General features: G+C 45.8%; 1 protein-coding gene across 1 annotated transcript; it reads left to right on the forward strand.

The window, feature by feature from the left end:
- Positions 1 to 11,983: 11,983 nt before the first annotated feature.
- On the forward strand, positions 11,984 to 12,992 carry LOC137156309 (olfactory receptor 51G2-like). The gene has a single exon (XM_067553033.1). It carries the CDS (start codon positions 12,057 to 12,059, stop codon positions 12,990 to 12,992), a length of 936 nt encoding a protein of 311 aa, XP_067409134.1. The 5' UTR covers positions 11,984 to 12,056.
- Positions 12,993 to 17,803: the final 4,811 nt, after the last annotated feature.

Below are 17,803 nucleotides of genomic sequence, written 5' to 3' on the forward strand. Positions count from 1 at the left end.
TCTGGATAGCCAGGCCCTCCCATCCACAATCTGTGTGACTCCACAACTGCTCTAGGACCCTCTACAGCTCGCTGGGGGCACAGGTTCATCCGTGATGTTCTAGCGCGTCCTCTCAGAGTAGCCACTGGCCACAGGATCTGCTGAAGGGGCCGTTGTAGAGGATGGAGGGGCTGGACTGAGAAGGAAAGGCTGGTTAGAGTAGCTGGTGAGCCACAAAACCCCAGTCACAGACTGGGTGGGAGGTTTAGACTTTTCCATACCCAGAGTGCAGCCAGAGACTCAGGCAGTGACACCTTCATTGCTGTTACAAGGAAGAGGTAGACAAAATGGCTCCAATTTTTTGGGGGGGGGATCCAGGCAGTTGCAGCTGGTCATAAACTCAAAGAATCTTAGAAGATGAGGTTTGGAAGGGACCACAGGAGGTCTTCCATTCCAAACCCCTTTTCAGTCCAGGACCAGCCCCAACTAAATCATCCCAGCCAGGCATTTGTCAAGCCAGGCCTTAAAAACCGCTTGTTATTGAGCAGGATGCAGGAATCACAGGGTGAAATTCTAGGGCCTGTGCTATGCAGGAGGTCAGACTAATCAATCATAATGGTCCCTTTTGGCTTAAAAAACTAAGAATAGAAATATATGTGACCAAGGACAACATTTCACCTGCAGACGATGCAGCACCCCTTATCCCACCCTGTCTTGCTTCACCAAAAGTTAGTCCCTCCAAGAAAGGATTAAATTGCCACAGGGAGACAGACAGACAGAAAACAGCTCCCTTGTGGCTGTGCAATATCTTGCCCTGACTGCATGGGTTGTTGCAATTTAAGCTCTTGGGAAGCCACTGAGATTGATTTTAGCATCAAACTTCCTCATCTATGAGTGAGGAGCCACTAGACCTCAAGGCACCCCAATTCCCCTTCCCCCAAACAAAGCAGTTTCCTGCATTGCGTGTATTGACAGTCATGCTCCCGCCCAGATGGGGTCTCCGTCCTGATACACAGCTCTGCACTGGCCTTTGATTCCTTCTTTAACCCTTCCTCTTTCCTGAACCAAATCCAGACTTTTTCCCCAGTGCTCAGAGCCCCAATCTGAATTGTCCTGATTCACCTATTTTGGGACCCTGTGAAGTATCAGTTGGTGCTAGCGCATGTTAATATGAACTCTCTTACCCTGGAGAGAGCTGGGAAGTGTTCCTTTTTGCCAGCTGGCAGAACAGATCGAACAGACACTGGGGAATGTATGAAGATGCTTTGGTGTCTCTCTGCATTAACCACACTTATAGCATTCCCAGATCTGTTTGGATTTTTCCTCTGGACATCAACCCTAGTTAGCATCTGTTGTGCTGTAAATGTACACAAGGGAGTGACACCTCCACACCCCCATCTGTTGCCTTCGATGGCCAGCAAAAATGTGTATTGTGGCAGACTATTTTCAGACTATTTACATGTTAAACTGACTCAACGTCTGTCATTTCAGGCAGCCATGGCAACGCCGCAGTGTTTGCTGACGGCTGTGATTCTGAATTTCTTTCCTTCCATTTGGTCTTTTACTGGCAGTTTAGAAACACAAAGTCATTTTTCCTCCCATCAGTGTAGGTTTGGGGAATGGGCTTTCAGGCTTTGAAGGGATGGCATTTTTTTTCCTGAGAGAAATGATCCACCCATTCATCTTTCTTTCTGGCTGGCCGGCTGGCCCCTAACCCTCTCGTATCTGAGCAGTGCCACTCTCCTTTGACCAAATTCTGCTTTAACTGGGGAAACTTCACTAAAGTCAATGGGGCATCTCAGAAATGCATCTGAGGGCAGAGTTGGGTGAATCCATGTTTATTTTTGGTGGTTTGGGTCAACTTCAGACAGGCTGTTGCACCGTTCATGAGAGCACAGTGCATTTCAGTCTCTTCCCCTGAGTTCTTTGTTCATCGAATGACATCAGGAGAAATCTGGAGTAGGAAAATTAGCTGCCTGGATCTCCTCCTTCCTCTGAGGGATGTAATTTAGTGATACACAGCGTCTATCTCCCTGAGGGCTGATTTCCTTTCTGAAATTGCACTGGGAGCTTGGCTTTCAGACCTATATTAAGATCAGGACTTTGAAAGGGAAAGTGACGGAATTTCAGTTTCTAAAAATCCCTCTGCCACATACATTATACTGGCTCTGATTTGCAGAAGCACTGAGCACTCACTGCTGCCACTGGGAACTGTGTTTTGAACGCATAAAGAAGAATCATAGAATATTAGAGTTGGAAGGGACCTCAGGAGGTCACCTAGTCCAACCCCCTGCTCAAAACAGGACTAAACTCAGGTAAATCATCCCAGCCAGGGCTTTGTCAAGCTGTAGCTTCAAAACCTCTAAAGATGGAGATTCCACCACCTCCCTAGGTAACCCATTCCAGTGCTTCACCACCCACCTAGTGAAAAACTTTTTCCTAATGTCCAACCTAGACCTCCCCCCCTGAAACTTGAGACCATTGCTCCTTGTTCTGTCATCTGCCACCACTGAGAACAGCCTAGCTCCATCCTCCCTGGAACCCCCTTGCAGGTGGTTAACTGTTATCAAATCCCCCCTCACTCTTCCCTTCTGCAGTCTAAACAAGCCTAGTTCCCTGAGCGTCGCCTCATAAGTCATGTGCTCCAGTCCCCTCATCATTTTTGTTGCCGTCTGCTGGACTCACTCCAATTTGTCCACATCCTTTCTGTAGGGGGAGCCCCAAAACTGGACACAGTACTCCAAATGTGGCCTCACCAATGCGGAATAGAGGGGAATAATCATTTCCCTCGATCTGCTGGCAATGTTCCTATTAATGCAGCCCAGGCCAGGGTGACCAACCTTCCAATTTGGTTTTTACTGACATGAAGATCTAAAGTTTATTTTTTTTACTGACATCACTAAAAATATCATAAGCAATACAATAATGTCACAGAAGTGTGTACTCACTTTATGAACATTTTCACAACCAAATTGCCTAATGTGTTATTATAAATATAAACTCTGTGCTCTCGATATTTCGTACACAGGGATTCGGAATTACGCAGTTGTGTTAGCTGCAGTTAATAGATCAATCAGGTTCCTCAGGCCTGTGCAATAATAGAAAACAGGAAGTTGATAAAGTCATGGTCAGTGTAGTTTTATGATACAAGAAGTGATTCTGAATGACGACAATAAATGTCAAAACACAGTATGTTTTATTTCTACCCAATTTCATGGACAGTTTCATTTGTTTACAGGTTTATGGCCAGTGTTAAAATTGTACATTTTTTATTCACTGTCCAGAAATTTACAGACGGTTGGCACCAGCTTGCAATGGAGAGAATTAAGAACTGCTATCTGCAGAGATTGAGGAGACAGTGGGTTTGGGAGCTCTTCTGAGTTTAAAGCTGTTACTAGATGCCTCCAGCACCCAGATCTGTTTGGTGTTTCGCTCTTTAAATCAGCATTAAGAACCAAATCCTCGACTGGTGTAAATCAGCATCACCCTACGGACTTCAGTGGAGCCACACAGATTTACTCCAGCGGGGACCCTGGCACTGAGTCAAAGAAGTTAGTAATGGAAATCACTTTCAGACTGCCCAGTTCCTGTCTCTGTGAACACAGGGTTGAGCCCGAGTGAGTTTGCACGGCCTGCATTTAACAGAGCTGAGCTTTCTGCCCTTCCTTTGGAAGATTCTTTCCTTCGTTAATAGAACAAAGTTCATGTAGGTCATGAAGTTGGTGTGATATCAAGTCCTAATTTTGCCTCACTGAAGTTCATCCCCAGACTTTCTAGTCAAGCCCATATGCATGTCCCTCTGCTGTTTATACCCTGCAGATGGTTGTAGAGTTTTGGGCTAACTTTGGGACATTAAGCACCTAACCCTGCTGTTAGCTTATTTTTAATGCCGTTTGTGCAGGGCACCCGGAACAACAGTCATCTCTTGGCTATGTCTGAGTAATAGTTGCCTCTCTGCTTCCTTTAGAAAGTGAAATGACCTACAGAGCTTGCTTATGTTTGCAGTTTTCTCTTCTGCTGTTTGATTTTCCATCACGATGTAGAAAGCAATCAGCTTTGGGATCTCTCTGAGGCAGACAGACTCTCTCTCTTATCTGAATTTGCTGTCTCCTCTACCATACATATCACTGTTGCCGTTAAAAATGTCAACATTTGCCAGCAGAGGGTTTGGTGTATCCATGATGAGGTGGGAGGGTTGCACTGCTTTAGCCATACCAGTATCGTTAAAGCAGTATCATTTTTATATGGACACAAATCCTTTATTTAGGTTAAAACTGTAGTCCTTCAATACTGCTGCAGGCAATCTTTTGGCATATTCTTGACTTTTAATAACAGCCACTGAACACATTGGTTTATTTGTGTATTTATTGATCTTTGGATTTCACAATGATCAGTGTGCTCTTTCCTACTTCACAGACATTGGGGTAAATCCTCTGTGATACGACCCGTGCCCAGGGTTGCCAACTGATAATGCCAAGGTCAGGGCAGGCTGCAAAAGGAGAGCAGATTCTCCCCACGCTGGTGGGTGACACTGAAGCCCGGCTTCCAAACCAGCCACGAACTGCTTCTGATTACCCCACACTGGATATCACAAAGCCAGTCCACAAGTGCCCACAGCCCCCTTCACTGCATTTCAGCTCCAGGCTCCCAAATCAGTGTTCACTTAGCCTTGATACAGAACTTGATGTGAGACTCAGCAAAGCCTCCATCACCTTTGGCAAACTTTACCTCATGTGTCTGGAACAACAACCTGCTACCCCTGAATACAAAGAGTCCGTTTATCAGACTCGTGTTCTCAGTATCCTCCTTTACAAGTGTGAAATCTACTTCCAGTGTAGATATGTCTTCAGGCTAAGCTCAGTGAGGCCACACAGCTGCTGCTGCTCCAGAAATCCCAGAGCCTGTCAGTTTTTGCCTGCCAGGAAGTCACAGGCAATTGGTGATTAGTTACTGTGTTGATGAAAAATTTTGTTTTTTTTATGGGCAACTTGACATCACCCAGACTGCTAGGTCCCATATTAATGACTCTGCCTTCAGCCATGTGATGTTCACCCTGACAGCGGTTCCTAGGGATGGAGGAGCAGATCTCCTGGATGGCTTTCCCTCTCTGTGTCCTATGTGTCATAATGATCTTAGGCAACGGCGCCATTCTGTTAGTTACAAAGACAGAAAAAAGTCTCCATGAGCCCACATGTTATTTCCTTTCCACATGGGCCATCGTGGATTGGGGGCTGTCCCTGTCGGTGCTGCCCACAGTGTTACATGTACACTGGTTTAACTCTAAGGAAGTTGCTTTTGATAGCTATGGAGGCATAGAGTCAGGCGTTATTGTTGCAATGGCCTTTGATCACTTAATCACAATCAGTTTTCCTCTGAGCTATGCCTGGCTCCTCCCGAACTCAGCAGGAGCAAAAATAGCTCTTGTAATTTTAACCAGGCATGCTTGTGTGGTCTTCTCAGTCCCCTTCCTTATTAAACACTTGCCCTGCTGTGGGTCCAGTTTATTTACCCACGTCTGATATTTGTATCACTGTTTGCAATGAAGCTGGCCTGTGCAGACATGGGTGTCAGCAGCATCTAAGGCTTATTGGCGGTCATTGTCATAACTGCGTCGGATGCAGTGATTCTGCCCCAGCCTTACGTCCATGCTCAGCATTGCAATCAAGGAGGAGCATCTCAGGGCCTGAACACCTACATCCCACACATTTGTACCATCTTAATCTTCTGCATCCCATTTAATGGCATGGCTCTGATACACAGAGTCTGGGAACAGCTTTCCTGTGTTTTCCACATGATAATGGCCGATGTTTATCTATTTGCACCTCCTGTCTTAAATGCCCTCATGTACAGTGTGAAAACCAGATAGATCTGCAGAAAGACATTCAGCATATTCCATCCATAAAATGTCAGGTGCTAGCATCCGTTCTGGATGGGGACACACTAAATTAGGGGAGAACATTTTGTGCAGATTTGGGTGATGCAGTCTTAGAAGCATCTGATAAGATGTTACCTGTTGTTTGGTGTGTGCGGTGTACCAAAGTTAGTCCTTATAGATATTATTTTATTTTCCATTACAGGAGCATATAGAGAACCCAAGAGAGCACAAGACCCATTTTGCTAGTTGCTATACACACAGGCCATGTCTGCACTACAAAATTAATTCAACCTCACTTAGGTCAGCATACAGCCATCGCAGTAATTACATCGCTCCTGCATGTCTACACTCTGCTCCTTGTGTAGGTGGATCATATCCTCACCAGGAGCACTTGTATCAATTGTTCTGTCCGTGTGGGGCATTGTGGGACAGCTCCTGAAAGCCAGTAATAGTCAACGTAAGGTCTACACTGACACTGCGTCAACCTAACGGCATTGACCTTGAATTTACGTCGCTCATGGAGGTGGAGTTAAGGCAGCATAGCAAGGCAGTTACAGTGGCAGGGGTGAAATTTAAGTGGAGACATTCCATGGTTAGGTCAACGTAAGTTGTAGCGTAGACCAGACCATACATAATAAGCGACAGATCCTGCCCTAAAGAATTTACAATCAGAAAGACAAGATACGCTGTAGGTGAAGGAAAGGAAGGATTATTATCCCCATTCTACAGACATAAAGAGATTAAGACACTCCTAGGTGCTAAATAACACATATAATCCTGAGTGAGGTCTTTTCTAAGGTCACACAGGAAACCTGTATTAGAGCAGGAGTTATATCTAGATCTCCTGCGTCTTACTCCAGTTTCTTACCCACAAGATCATCTTTCTTCACAAAATCAGGGTGTCTTCGGATCCAGGGTTTTGGTTCAACATACTATAGAGCTGAGGGACAGGGGGAAAGTTTGAAACTAGATTTGAACTTGAATGCCGAATTCTTCCGAAGTTTGAGGGTGCTGAAACCTGGAGTTACCATTTGATCTCATCTCTCAGTTAATTTTTAAATTGATAAAATATGTTCAGTTGCCATATTGTAATCTTGATCATGTTCCATTGGTTTAAGTTAATGGCGTCATTACAACAGCTCAGTGTTACTGAGGTTACTAAGTCTGTTTCAGCTCCCATGTGATTGCCATGCTGATCTTAATGATTGACTGCACGTCTAATCTTCTGGAAATAGACAGCTTTGTACAGATGGGAAATTGGAACACAACTTGCCCAAGGCATGTGCTCTAGAGAAAGGAATTGACCCCAAGTCTTCTAACTCCTCCGCTAGTGGCCTAACCACTGCCTTAGCATTAGCAGTAATTTTTTGTTCTACAATAGTGCAGAGGGGGCCCAGTCGGGGCCCCTGGTGCCTGGCACCACACAACCACAAGCTAGTGCCTACCTCCCCGAAGAGCTTCCAAGCCAAGTACCAGGTAAGAGACGGCACAGGGGTACAACAAACAGATAGAGGAGCATGTGTGAACAAGATCTTTCACAAGTTCAGGAGCAACTTCCCTACAGCCAAACAAGCCTTTCAGGAAAGACACACCTTCTCTATCTCCCTCTGTGCCTTTTACCAGGGGTGTAGACAAGGAAGTCAGATTTTATGCTACTTTGTAACTTCTTATTTGAATCCATCATTTCTTTTCTATGTTAATAAAGAAAACTGTATCAAATGAAATACCTCGCTGATATGTGAGCTCTGCATGCTGTAGCTAAGCCTCACCAGCTGCTGTAACCAGCCTTCCCTTCTCAGTCCACCCCCTCCATCCTCTACCACGGACCCTTCAGCAGATCCTGTGGGCAGTGGCTACTGTGACAGGCCTCGGTAACACATCGCTGATGAACTTGGGTTCCCAGGGAGCTGGAGAGGGTCCTAGAGCAGTTGTGGAGGCACAGAGATTGTGGGTCGGTGGGCTTATCTATCAGGGAATCACTGAGATCTGTGCATCACTTAGGGGATAAATGGATGCTGGGTCCCCCTCATTATTCCTCAGGGAGAAGGGAAGGGACCTGCCCTACTGGAACAATCTGAGGGATATTTCCATGTAGGAGCTGTGTGGAATCTTTCCTGCACAGCCTGCACTCCGGGTTAATAATGCAGGAAAGGGGGCTGCCGGGGAGAAATCTGACCCTACATAACTTTTATTAGTCTAATTTTCTGTACTGCAGCAAGATTACAGGTGTAAGGGCATCATTGGTACCACCCGGCTGCTCTCGAGGGAGCCCTGTGACTCCTCTGAGCCATACGCACAGCACTGACAGGCTGGATTGCAGGAATAGAGCCTGCGGCAGGGCTTGTGCTGCTGTCCCATGTGGTTTCATCACCGAGCATCCCCTGGGATTGGACTTCCTGCAGTTTGCCATTGGCCGTGCTGGGGTTAAAGCTGGCACACACTGAACCAATCAGCTGAGAGTCCCAGGTGGCCAAGTGGCCCCCAAGGAAATGGCAAACATGCTTCATAAGGACAGTTGCACCCTGTCTGAGCAGACACTGCCTGCTGCCCGTGCAAGGTCTCCGCTGACTCCTTCTCCGTTAGGGTGCAGATCTCTGATGGCAGCTGCTCCGCTTCTCACAGGCATTGGGTACGTTGGCAGGTTTCTCTGTCTTTAAATCGTTCAACCGCCAAGGGAAGGGTAAAGGCTGCCAGCTGTTGAGATGGGCAGATGTTCTGTGCAGCAGCAGCTGACTCTGCTGGGTTGTGGGTGTGACTCGGTGACGGAGGCTGGAGAGCAGGCAGCACTACATAGCTGAGGGACCCTCCACTCCTCTGGTCCATGAAGGATCATTCCAGGTACACAGAAACCCCAGATTCAAAGGGAGCTCGGAGTGTGAAAACCCTGTTGACCCGATTCAGGGTTTCTTAATGGGTCCCATTTCCAGAGGTGCCATGTGCTCTGGGCTGGAGAAGACCTCGTGGAATATCAGTGCGTAGTTCACAAATCACCTCAGATTCATTTACTCCTGGAAATTTATTCAGCAAATCCATGTTCAATGCTTTTATTCTCTGACTGGATTGTGAAGGCAGGAATTCAGAGCTGTGTTGCTTTGTGTAACAGGTCATATAAGGCACATGGAATAGCTCTGTTTCCTCACTAGAGGAGGGCTTCAGCATATCTGTTCTGTAGATGCCCCACAAAACTACAGGGCTACCTGCATCTCTGCCCCCTCTCTGGTCTCTGAGTGCCAGATGTCAGCCTCGTCTCTTTCCCTCTCCAGGGTAGAATCCCTCCATTCTCCCACCCTCAGACTGGGCCCTGGTCACAGCACACTGTGGATCAAATGGGCTTGCTCTGCAGGTCCGACTGGGTTTGGCACCTAGGCTTCTTCCCTTTTACAAGTCTCTGACCTATGGTGCGAAGAGTGACCAGTCAGCCTTCCTAAACCAAGTATTGTTTAATTTGAACAGTAGGAATAAAGCATCACATGAGAGAATAAACAGGTTTTAAAACAACAGTCTGTTCGTCTTTCTGAAGCCCTCCCACTGTGATGGGCATCCAGGCAGGCTGAGCATTTTCTGACTTCCCCAGTGGTGTCTGTGTGTCTGTCAGTCTGAGGAGCTTCTCAGCACCAGCTGCCCCACCTCTGGACAGACTCCCAACACTGGCAGAACAAGCTGTGTAACTTGGCTGGAGCCCGGAAATGGGGTCTTCACAGTGTGAAGCTCAGGGGTTGTCTCTTAACCTTCTTGAAGTGTTTAGTGGGAGATGGATTTTCTTTACTTATTGTTTCCCTTCCTGCTTGTTTTCCAGCAGCCTCCTACTGAACTAAGACTAGCCATACTGCTCATATCCCGATATTTAACTTACATAGCCATAAAATCAACATCCCAAGAATTGGGTTTAAGGTACTGATTCATAATAATGGCAGCTCAGTTCCATGTCTGTCTCCATATCGTTCCAGGATAGACAGTCAGAGAGAGTGAGCAATAAATGACTTTCATGTGTGAAATGAAGTTTGATTTCCATGAATACTCATGCATTTCACTTTGAAACCCCCTTCCTGCATACCGTCATCATAGCTGAATAACAGATGCAGGGTTACAATGTACTGGTCTACTCTAACCTGAGACAATATCTCTGAAAGAAGATCCGAGGGGAAAGAACAGGTTTACATGTGTGTGATAAAGTATAGTTCTATAAATGTTGTGCCAAAACCTTTCATTGTAATACAATTACTAGAATTTCATTACATGCATGTCTATTGAAAGCCAGCAGCAGAGGTGTTGGAGCAGGAGTAACTTTACTACTTAACGCCTTTTGCTTTAGAGAACATTTCAGAGGTATTCCAAATTCTGTTTGCAATGGGTTTGTGCTTTTAACTCTTTGTTCAGTGAACAATTGTATGATTATGTCTCCTGGTAAGAAACCAGAAGCTTTTTTTAACATTTACATTCAGAATTATGCACACAATAATTCTTCTACAATTGTGCAAGAAGTTCCAAAAAGTCATGAAACAACAGAACTGCTGGTCTCTATTTCAGGAAAGAGTAGAGATGATGTGCAGTCAAGGGGATCATATAGTGGTTGTATGTAATTTAAACTCATCACCAGTTACACGACCATGTCTGAAGTAACTTGCACACACAGCTGGATATTAGTGCAAAACCAGTTGTAGCAGGGTGTTCAGTGCCTGCCCTGATTCTGCTTCTACTGCGTTTACAAAGTCAGTAGGAGACCCCCGGTTTCAGGAACCACTGGTGCAGTTTTATTTATAGGCTGTACTCGCACCACCTTTTCACCGTACCAAACTTCCCTTCTAGCGTCTGCACCCAGGAGGGAGGAGCTATCACTCTACTTCCACTTCCTGCCTCCCTCCCCTGGCTTCCCTCCTCTCAGCACTTAATGCAGCCCCCAAGGCTAACAGGGCAGGCAGCTGTCTCTGGTTCTCTAACTAGGCACAATTTTCTCTCCAGCCAGCTCCAATTTATGTCCCTAAACTGAAGCTGGCATGACAGAGGGCAGACTAAGCAGATCTTGCTCAGCACCTTGTCACACTGGTGATTGCACTATTCATCATTTACGACACCAGTCCCTTCCCCAATCAACTGAAGGAATTGACTGAGTTAGCTTATGAGTTGCCAAATATCTACAGAACACTTGAATGAGGAGAGGATGGGGATCCTGTGAGGATAAAGAGAAGCTTTTTTGATGATTGACCTGTCTGCATCCAGTCAACACTGGCTGGGCAAAGCATTCACCTTCTCTTAGAGGGATTCTTGGGGTCACAATGTATCACCAAGAGCGTTTGTTACGTGAAAGTTAATAGAGCCCAATTCTGATTAAATTTACCCATGTAAATCTGGAGTGATGCTGTTCAAGTTAAGGTTCCTGAATTCATAACCTAGCCCTAAGAATTTATCCTGTGTACTGCAAAGAGACAGTGGTGTAATTTGGGCTCTTAGGAACAGAGAAAATGAAAAAAAATATAATGAGGCAATAAAACACATTTATAAATACCATCAGAGCAGGACAGATAAATACAACGACCATATTCACCATGCGTTCGCAAGGTCACAACTGTAAAATCACACAGTGCTCAATGAGGCTGTGGAACTCACAGCCACAAGATATCAATGGGACCAAGAGTTTAGTAGGATTCAAAGAGGGAAGGAGGCTTATATGAAGAACCAGAAAACCAATTACAGTAGTGAGGTGTTTTTAAAATAGCTTGGGAGACGTATAAACCTTCCTGATTTACACCATAAAATAGGTCTAACTAGCGCGTGTCAGGAGGAATCTTTCCCTGAGAGCAGGTTATCACATAGCTGGCTATTACACGGCTTCTTCTAGCTTCCTGTAAAGCATCTGGTACTGGCCACTGGTCTGACTACAAGTCTGATCCAGTCTGGCAATGCCTATATTCCTATCAGTGATGCACATAAGGACGGCCATACCAGGTCAGAGCAATGGTCCATCAAGCCCAGTATCTTGTCTTCCAGCAGTGGCCAATACCAGGGGCTTCACAGGGAATGAACACAACAGATAAGCACCAAGTTTAAATCCAAGATTATGTTTTTACTGATCTTTCTTGAGCTCCTGGAAGTCTCTAGACTTGCACTGAGAGCAGATTATGTGTTATTCGATATCATCTAGTCTCCTCTTATTTTTCATTTCAGGAAGTAACTTTCAAAACTCCTCAGACCTACCCAGTGCATTATGTCAGCTGTCAATGGCACCAAATTCGAACCTGCAGTGTTCCTTCTCACCGGAATACCTGGGCAGGAAGACGTCCATCTCTGGATTTCTATCCCCTTCTTTTTAATGTATGTTATTTCCATATTAGGAAATTCACTCATTCTGTTCATTATAAAAACAGATCCAAACCTCCATGAGCCCATGTACATTTTCCTTTCCATGTTGGCTGTTACAGACCTTGGCTTATCGATATCCACCATGCCGACAACACTGGGCATATTCTGGTTTAACTCTAGGAAGATCAGCCACGATGCCTGTTTTGCCCAGCTGTCCTTCATCCACTTGCTTACGTTCACTGAATCCTCTGTGCTCTTGTCCATGGCCTTTGACCGCTTTCTTGCGATCTGTAACCCGCTGAGATATGCTTCCATCTTAACCCAGCCGAGAATAGCCAAGATGGGACTGGTGTCTCTGCTAAGAGCGGTGGCCCTAATATTCCCATTCCCCATTCTCCTGAAACAGTATCGGTACTGTAAGGACAACATCCTCTCCCATTCTTACTGCCTGCACCAGGAGGTCATGAAGATGGCTTGTTCAGATATCACAGTGAACATCATCTATGGCTTCTTTGTAACTCTCTCTTCACTGGGGTTGGACTTGCTGCTCATCCTCCTATCCTATGTGATGATTCTCAAAACAGTGCTGAGCATTGCGTCCCATGTAGAGCGCCTCAAGGCCCTGAACACCTGCGTCTCCCATGTCTGCATCGTCCTGCTCTTCTACACACCAGAGATTGGCTTGTCTGTGATATACAGATTTGTGAAGAACTCTTCTCCCTTGGTTGAGATTGTCATGGGAAATGTCTATTTGCTAGTCCCACCCCTGATGAATCCAATCGTGTACAGCGTGAAAACCAAGCCCATTCGTGCCAGGATATTAAGGGTCTTCATCAAGTGAAGGGTCAGTTCATCACCCATCTCCAGAGAATCAAACCCCTTTAACTGGCCCTTGCTATCTCCATTCTCCACAGCGCAGGGGGCAGCTCTGGCGCAGCAGAGAATCCAGCCGGTCCAGCGTGGAGGCTGGTCCTGTGGTTCGGGCACTGCTGTGCGGCTCAAAGTCCAGGGTCACACATGGAGTCTGTGCCAGAGCTTGGAATTAAATGTGAGTTGTGTAAACCCTGGTGCCCTGCCTTACCCACATGACAATCCTTCCTTTTCCCATCCACAGGATAGGAGCACAGAGTCACGACCTAGAACTAAAAGTGATGAAAACTGTTCTCCTTTTTGTGCTCCTGTTACACACAGCTGTGCGTTTTCCTGTCACTCATAAAAACATCTAGTCCTTTTGTTGAATCCTCCTAATCTCCTAAACAACAGCAGATGGTGGCTGGGATTTGCACGTGTTAATTATGCATAATTTAAATAAAGTACTAAAAGATCAAGCACAGTCGATTGTCCTGGGTTTGGGTTTAGAGCAGAATTTATTATTATTTTTCAATCTTTGCCAGGGCCAGGAGCGTGCCTGAGGATGTGAAGTGCACAAAACAGGACACGATCCCTTCGCATTTACAGGTTAAAATGGGCAATTGGATCTGGTATCTGATGCATTCAGCAGTACCAGAGCCGTGCCCCATGTGGATGGGCCTGGGAGTACGATGGGACCCAGCAGTTAGCTATACAGGGATCCCTCTTCCAGGGCTTAATAATAAAGCCTCGCTCTTATATAGCATGGCAGTTATAGACCAGTAAGCCTAACTTCAGTACCAGGCAAACTGGTTGAAACTATAGTAAAGGATTATCAGACACATCGATAAAAACAATTTATTGGGGAAGAGTCAACATGGTTTTTGTAAAGGGAAATCATGCCTCACCAACCTACTAGAATTCTTTGAGAAGGTCAGCAAGCACATGGACAAGGTTGATCCAGTGGATATAGTGTATTTAGATTTTCAGAAAGCCTTTGACAAGTTCCATCACCAAAGGCTCTTAAGGAAACTAAGTTGTCATGGAATAAGACGGAAGGTCTTTTCCTGGTCAGTGTCTGGTTAAAAGATAGGAAACAAAGGGTAGGAATAAATGGGCAGTTTTAAGAATGAAGAGAGGTAAATAGTGGTGTCCCCCATGGTCTGTACTGGGACCAGTCTAGGACCCTCTCCAGCTCCCTGGGAGCACAGGTTCATCGGAGGGCCTGTCACACAAGCCACTGCCCACAGGATCTGCTGAAGGGGCTGTTGTAGAGAATGGAGGGGGCTGGACTGAGAAGGGAAGGCTGGTTAGAGTAGCTGTGAGGCACAAAACTCCAGCCACAGACTGGGTGGAAGGTTTAGACCTTCCATACCCAGAGTGCAGCCATAGACTCAGTCAGTGCAACCTTCATTGCTGTTACATGGCAGAGGCAGACAAAAAGCTTCCAATTTCTCTTGGGGACCCAGGCAGCTGCAGCTGAGCATCGAATCATAGAATCATGGAAGATTCACGTTGGATTTTATCCCGGCAGGTGTTGCCTCATTTTGGGTGTTTAGTAATGTAAGTGCGGTTATAGACTCACCAATGAATCTGATCAGAAGACAATGAGGTTCTAGTCCCGAAGTCAGGCTATGCAGACTTTTACAGGGACCCCAGGGTGCACAACAGGAATGCTCACAACCAATATGTATAGTTTTACAGACTTTTATTGAGGTAGCAGAGAATGATAGACATATGAATAAACAAATGGATAATGATTAGGATTACAGTCTTGTTTTAAATATGTATATATATATATATATATATATATATATGCTGTACGCTTCGGATGAAATATACTCACATTCTTCCTTGATGACCTGGTAGAGAGATGTCCAACTCCTGCACACTTGATTGGGAGGTGAGAGCTAGGCAGTGATAGGGAGCTGAGCTATAAAGCACTCATACTAATACTAAGTATACACTAAGAAGAAATGGTCCTGACAAAGGAAAGATATCTATCCTATTGGTAAATATTCTATTAGTCGTATTCTTTCTAGAAGAAAGCACAAGCACCCACACAAGCACCAAGCACCGATTAATGTGGTTTGCCCCTTTTATATGCTGAACAATATGGGTCCTCCTTGAAAGTCCAAACGTGTCTTCTTCACCCACAAATTATGAGAGTACACATATTCGATAGGCTGGCAGGTTCATGAATACTAATGACCTATCCATATTCTTTCCAGACTTTTTGCTCATCTCACCTTTGTTATTTCTGGCCATTTCTGTGGTTTGTTTGTGGTGTACCTGTGAAGTTTACTTGGGGCATAAACTGAGGCCCCCTGTCTAGATGCCTCCTGACTTATCTAGGGTAAAGGTTATAACTATATATATATATATACATATAACTTATCCTTTAATTCATCATAACTTATCTGGGCCAAAGGTCCCGAACATATGTATGCTAATGGCCTTAGCTTTTCATACAGGATGTGGCCTGTAGGTATCTTGCATTACAGCTATAACACTTTAACATGAATCTATGACTCTATTATAATAAAACAAATACTTAAGTTTATAAGGAAAAGTATATACATGCAAACAAGTGGGCTACTCCTATAGATTACAGAGATCATTTAGTCCAACCCCCAGCTCAAAACGGGACCAACGCCAACTAAATCATCCCAGCCAGGGCTTTGTCAAACTGCACCATAAAAACCTTGAAGGATGGTGTTATGCCAGGCACCACTGCTCACAGCTGCCTGCAGGTTCTGGATACCACGTGAGGAATAAAAACAAACCCACACCAGGTAGGTACACCTATCTTTAATCATGGCTTACGCTCCAAACAGCAACGGGAGACTCTAGGGCACGCTGTGAAGCAGACTGCCAGGAAATTTTGCTGTGCAGTCCAAGTGGATTCATGGCCGAGTCTCATTGCACAGTTTGCATTTCAAGCTTTTATACAGCATTCTCTAGGGAACAGCAAGCATTGGCTAATTTACAGCCCCTGACCTTGCTTCCTAACTTTCCTCTTCTTTTGGCACCACAAACAAATTCCCACGGCCTTGCACAGGTTGTTTACTAGGCCAAGTAGCGCCTCTTATCAAACTGGTTCTGACCAGACCCGTCAAGCCCCTATCTCTATCCAACGCGTCACAAACATCTTCCGCGGCCTACAATCCACCGCTTGGCGAGGCGGGTATGGTCTGACCGTAAGTGATGCGCTGCAAATACATAACACTCCTGTTTACTTTCTTCAATCTGCAACAAACATAAACATTCCAAATACTAACCACTACAGTTACCACTAACATAGGTACAATTGGGCATTTAAAAACTTGCTGGCCACAGGGGACCAGTTTAAAAACATATCATACCAATGATGTACTATTAACAGTTGGACATGATATGCTGAGCGGACCACTCCTTGGCTGTCAATTGTCATTCCAACTGTTGCTACCCTGGCCGAAGCCTCGGCTCGGGCAAACAGGTGCTGCCCTCATCGCCCTTCTAGTTGTAATTTGTGGGTTTGGGGCAGAAATACATGATATTCCTCAAGCCATTGATGTAGTAGGGTAACCTTTACATTCTGTACCTGGGTCTCGTAAGCAGTGAGTGTATAGCTTCGCCACGTGTCAATATCCATCAGGGAGATAACTTCATCCCTGCAGTCTACCCCTGGTCCTACATAAATTGGCCCAGATGACCACCTCACTATGCTGGCTGTAACCACGAAGGCCGAGAACGGGCTGCGTTGATAGACATCGGTGCCATTTATGACCTATTGATGCCACATACATTCTCCAGGCACAGGGTGAAGACATGGGATCAATTCTCGTCCGGATAGGGGGCACACCCAGCCTCACTGCCAAAGGGTGCAACAGGCCACGTTTACCGTAAAATCCTGTGAATCAATCATGCGGGAATCTACTTGGTGAAGCCAAAACCTTGCTCCCATCTGAATGAGAAGCATAAAAATTGGGCACCAAATATCATCTTGCCATGGAATTGCCGGGTGCCGGCGGGCCTGGCACAGGTGGTGCTGGCACCAGAAGTGTTTAGGTTCCACCCACCACCCAAATATGCTCCTGGTTCCGTCTGGTGTTCCAGTTACAGTTCATGGTGATGTTTGCTGCCAACACACCCCAGTCCCTGTGGCCCCCTTAAATTGTGGTCCAGTTGACACACGGGTTCATTGTAGCGTTCAGATGGGAGGCCGTCAGGCTGCACATGGCATAGACGGGATGAGGACCCTGCTGGCAAGCTGATCATTGTTGCCACGCGAGAGTTTCTCCCCAGATCATGCTCACGAGAATAATCTGGTGGTAGGGACATAAACAGGCTGGTTATCATTTTTCAACAAATTTGCAAATGTATCCCCTGGGCCCTCAGCAAATATCTCCCCCTCTTTTGGGGCTTTCCCTGGGGTATGAACCCATACCTTTTGCCCCGTACTCACACAGCTGTCGAGTCCCCTTCTAGTAGGGGGCCCTGGACATTCATTCACCACTACCTCAGGGGTCAGGGCTCGCTCACATATCAGCTGGGCTATTCGGCAAATGGTAACTGTCGCAGGACCAAGATTATGTAAAAGTGCCTTTACTACCCTCCTGTAATCGGGGTCAATCACCCCACCCAACACCACAATGCCCTGTAGTGCCAAACTTGAACGGGGTGCTATGCACCCATAACACCCATGAGGAAGTTCCATACCCAATCCTGTGCAGATTAGGTGTCTCGAGCCCGGGGTTAATGAAATCTCCGGCAATGAGCTCCTTAAATCCAATCCTGTACTGCCCTCTGTTACTCAAATGG

The sequence above is a fragment of the Emydura macquarii genome, unplaced genomic scaffold, assembly GCF_026122565.2.
Source record: "Emydura macquarii macquarii isolate MOO-44397 ecotype Brisbane River unplaced genomic scaffold, CSIRO-AGI_Emac_v2 contig_1437, whole genome shotgun sequence".
NCBI classification, from domain to species: domain Eukaryota; kingdom Metazoa; phylum Chordata; order Testudines; family Chelidae; genus Emydura; species Emydura macquarii.

Bases quoted from the DNA above. Each gene is read 5' to 3' on its own strand.
- LOC137156309 (XM_067553033.1), top strand. From the start codon at position 12,057: ATGTCAGCTGTCAATGGCACCAAATTCGAACCTGCAGTGTTCCTTCTC.